Source organism: Anarrhichthys ocellatus, unplaced genomic scaffold, assembly GCF_004355925.1.
Source record: "Anarrhichthys ocellatus isolate YVR2014 unplaced genomic scaffold, GSC_Weel_1.0 scaffold58, whole genome shotgun sequence".
In the NCBI taxonomy this organism is placed as follows: domain Eukaryota; kingdom Metazoa; phylum Chordata; class Actinopteri; order Perciformes; family Anarhichadidae; genus Anarrhichthys; species Anarrhichthys ocellatus.
This window is the reverse complement of record NW_022280088.1, coordinates 1,878,653-1,881,120: the sequence shown is the minus strand read 5'-3', so window position 1 is coordinate 1,881,120 and position 2,468 is coordinate 1,878,653. Positions and strand designations below refer to the sequence as shown.

The window sequence follows — 2,468 nt, the reverse complement described above, 5'->3', positions numbered from 1 at the left end:
AGGAGGAGGAGGGGTAGTGGTAGGAGGAAGAGTAGTGGGAGGAGGAGGAGTAGGAGGAGTGGTAGGAGGAAGAGTAGTGGGAGGAGGAAGAGTAGTGGTAGGAGGAGGAGGAGGGGTAGTGGTAGGAGGAAGAGTAGTGGGAGGAGGAAGAGTAGTGGGAGGAGGAGGAGGGAGACATTCAAATGTCAGTGAGACTGTGGTTTTTATCAGCTTGGAACCCATCATTACAGTGAGCAGTGAACACCTCTCTGTTTCTGCAGTCGTGATGCGTTCAGGACCCTCAGCTCTTTATCTCCACTGTGTACTTGAGTGAAATGTGCAGAGTGAACAGACTTGATGTCCAAAGTGTGTGCCGGTGTGTGAGCTTGGAGCTCAGTGTGTTCACTCCAATACGTTAAGATTAGAGCTGAAGGGACTGAAGTCCTGCTGCTCTTTCTACTGAATGTACTGCATCACTTACTGACAGCTGATGAAGGGACTCTCTGCAAACACTCATTCATCGCTTCTTCTTCTTCTCTCCTCAGATGGAAGAGATCTCACTGGAAGTGAGTCCACCATCATCTCTGTGATCCTCTGGATCTGATCAGAGGATCACAGAGGATCTGGACTCCTCACTCCACCTGGACCTGGATTTAGTTTAGTCCTTTGGTTCCTTCATGTGTTCTGACCCTAAAGTGTCTCTGCAGATGAGTTGTGTTCATGACAACATGACAGCAGATGAACACATTTAAATGGATGTTTCTGCTTTGCTTTCTGTTGCAGCTCCTCCCTGTGGAACGATGGAGTTCTGCACTTTATTTACTCATATTTCTCAGTAACAGTGGGAGTTGATATCACATGTATGAAGTTACCTTATTACCACCAATACCAGCCACTTCTCATGTTATAACAGACTCAGATTAGCTTGTAACAAACAGGAAGAGAAGATAAAACCTGAACCTGAACTCAATAAATACATAAATATATCTTTTATTTTCATGTTTTCATTCCATCTTCACATCATGTTCATCGTAGTTTGTTCTTTGTACTTTAGTGATCTGTTGTATTTAAAGTTACTACGAATAACTTTAATTTAGTGAAAGAAGACCACCCACTGTCAGAGTGGAGCTCAGAAAACAACCTTCTGCTCAACGTCAGTAAAACCAAGGAGCTGATTGTTGATTATATAAAAAAGGAGGTGAAGACATCTCTGTCTCCATCAATGGAGCTTCAACAGCTTTACGTTCCTGTGAATCAGCATCACAAACAACCTGACGTGGTCCTCACACATCTCCATCCTGGAGAAGAAAGACTGTATTCCTGAAGGAAACTCAAGAAGTTCTTGTTAACTTTGACAGAGGAGCAACAGAAGCATGACCAACTGTCATGAGAGATCAGGGTCCAGGACAGGAGAGCTCTCCATACTTTTTGGATATATATTTATATTTATATTGTAGTCGTTAAATATTTATGCTTACATCTGTTCAACTTTTTTAGTTTTTTGTTTTTGTTGTCCCTGTCTGTTATTTTTCTTAAATATATTTACATTTTGTTCCTGTTTATTTGTAAATTCTGTGCATGTACGTGGAGAGCAACGAAAAACCGGAGTCAAATTCCTTGTATGCGTATGCGTAAATGGCCAATAAAGCTGATTCTGATTCTGATGTATGTACAGCTGAAATATTGAAGTATGACTCTAAAAAGCTGTATTTGCTTTACTTGGAAGATGTATCACTGGAATATGTTATAGAGTTTAGTCATCATTAAGCTTTTAATAACTGGGGGAAAAAATGGGGCAGACACAGCAACCCTAAATAATACCCTGAAATAAGTTCCATCTTTCTGAAGCTTTTAAGGTTCAGTTTCCGTTGACAATTTGTCAGAGAGGCATTCACTAAACTCTATGGACGTTTGTATTAAATATATAATATTTCTATGGTTTGAAACTGAACTTCATATTGTCAACAAAACGTTACATAATAAGCTTCAAAATGCTTACATTTATTATATTATTTTGCATATGGTGCAAAACGTTCTGAATAATTTTGAACCAGGAAACATTCCTGTTCATGGAAATCCATTCACTCACTTCACCTTCAGCTGAATGAGCAAGATTACAGCAATCACAGCAGATAGGGCTGATAGTGAGCTTTCTGCATTCAGGTGTGAAAGGTAAACAAAAAATAAACAAAGACAAAAGACCTGTGTGAAAAATGGCATCACATCAAACATTGTCTTACTTTGTTTATGCGGAGATATGATTTGAAGATATATGGGTAAATAGATATAGATAGATTCCCTCTTATTCATTTCTTGGACATTTTAAACCATTTCTCTCTGTGATCCATCTTTCCTGTAGCTTTTTATTATTTTATTTTTCAGAGAAGATTTGTAGACTATTTGTTATTTTCAACGTTGTGTGTTTTAAAGTTTGTTGTGCAAGTTTATCTATTCCCTCATTGACTAGAAACTCTGCTAAAGCCTTTACA

General features: G+C 38.9%; 1 protein-coding gene across 2 annotated transcripts in view; it reads left to right on the top strand.

Moving 5' to 3' along the window:
* Nucleotides 1-1,379, top strand: part of LOC116396675 (NACHT, LRR and PYD domains-containing protein 12-like) — a 9,491-nt gene extending 8,112 nt beyond the window's left edge. For both annotated transcript variants that reach the window (XM_031871428.1, XM_031871427.1), the window contains exon 6: nucleotides 525-1,379. In XM_031871428.1, the coding sequence (XP_031727288.1) occupies nucleotides 525-549 (25 nt within the window). In that variant the 3' untranslated portion in view covers nucleotides 550-1,379. The remainder of the gene's footprint in view (nucleotides 1-524) is intronic.
* Nucleotides 1,380-2,468: the final 1,089 nt, after the last annotated feature.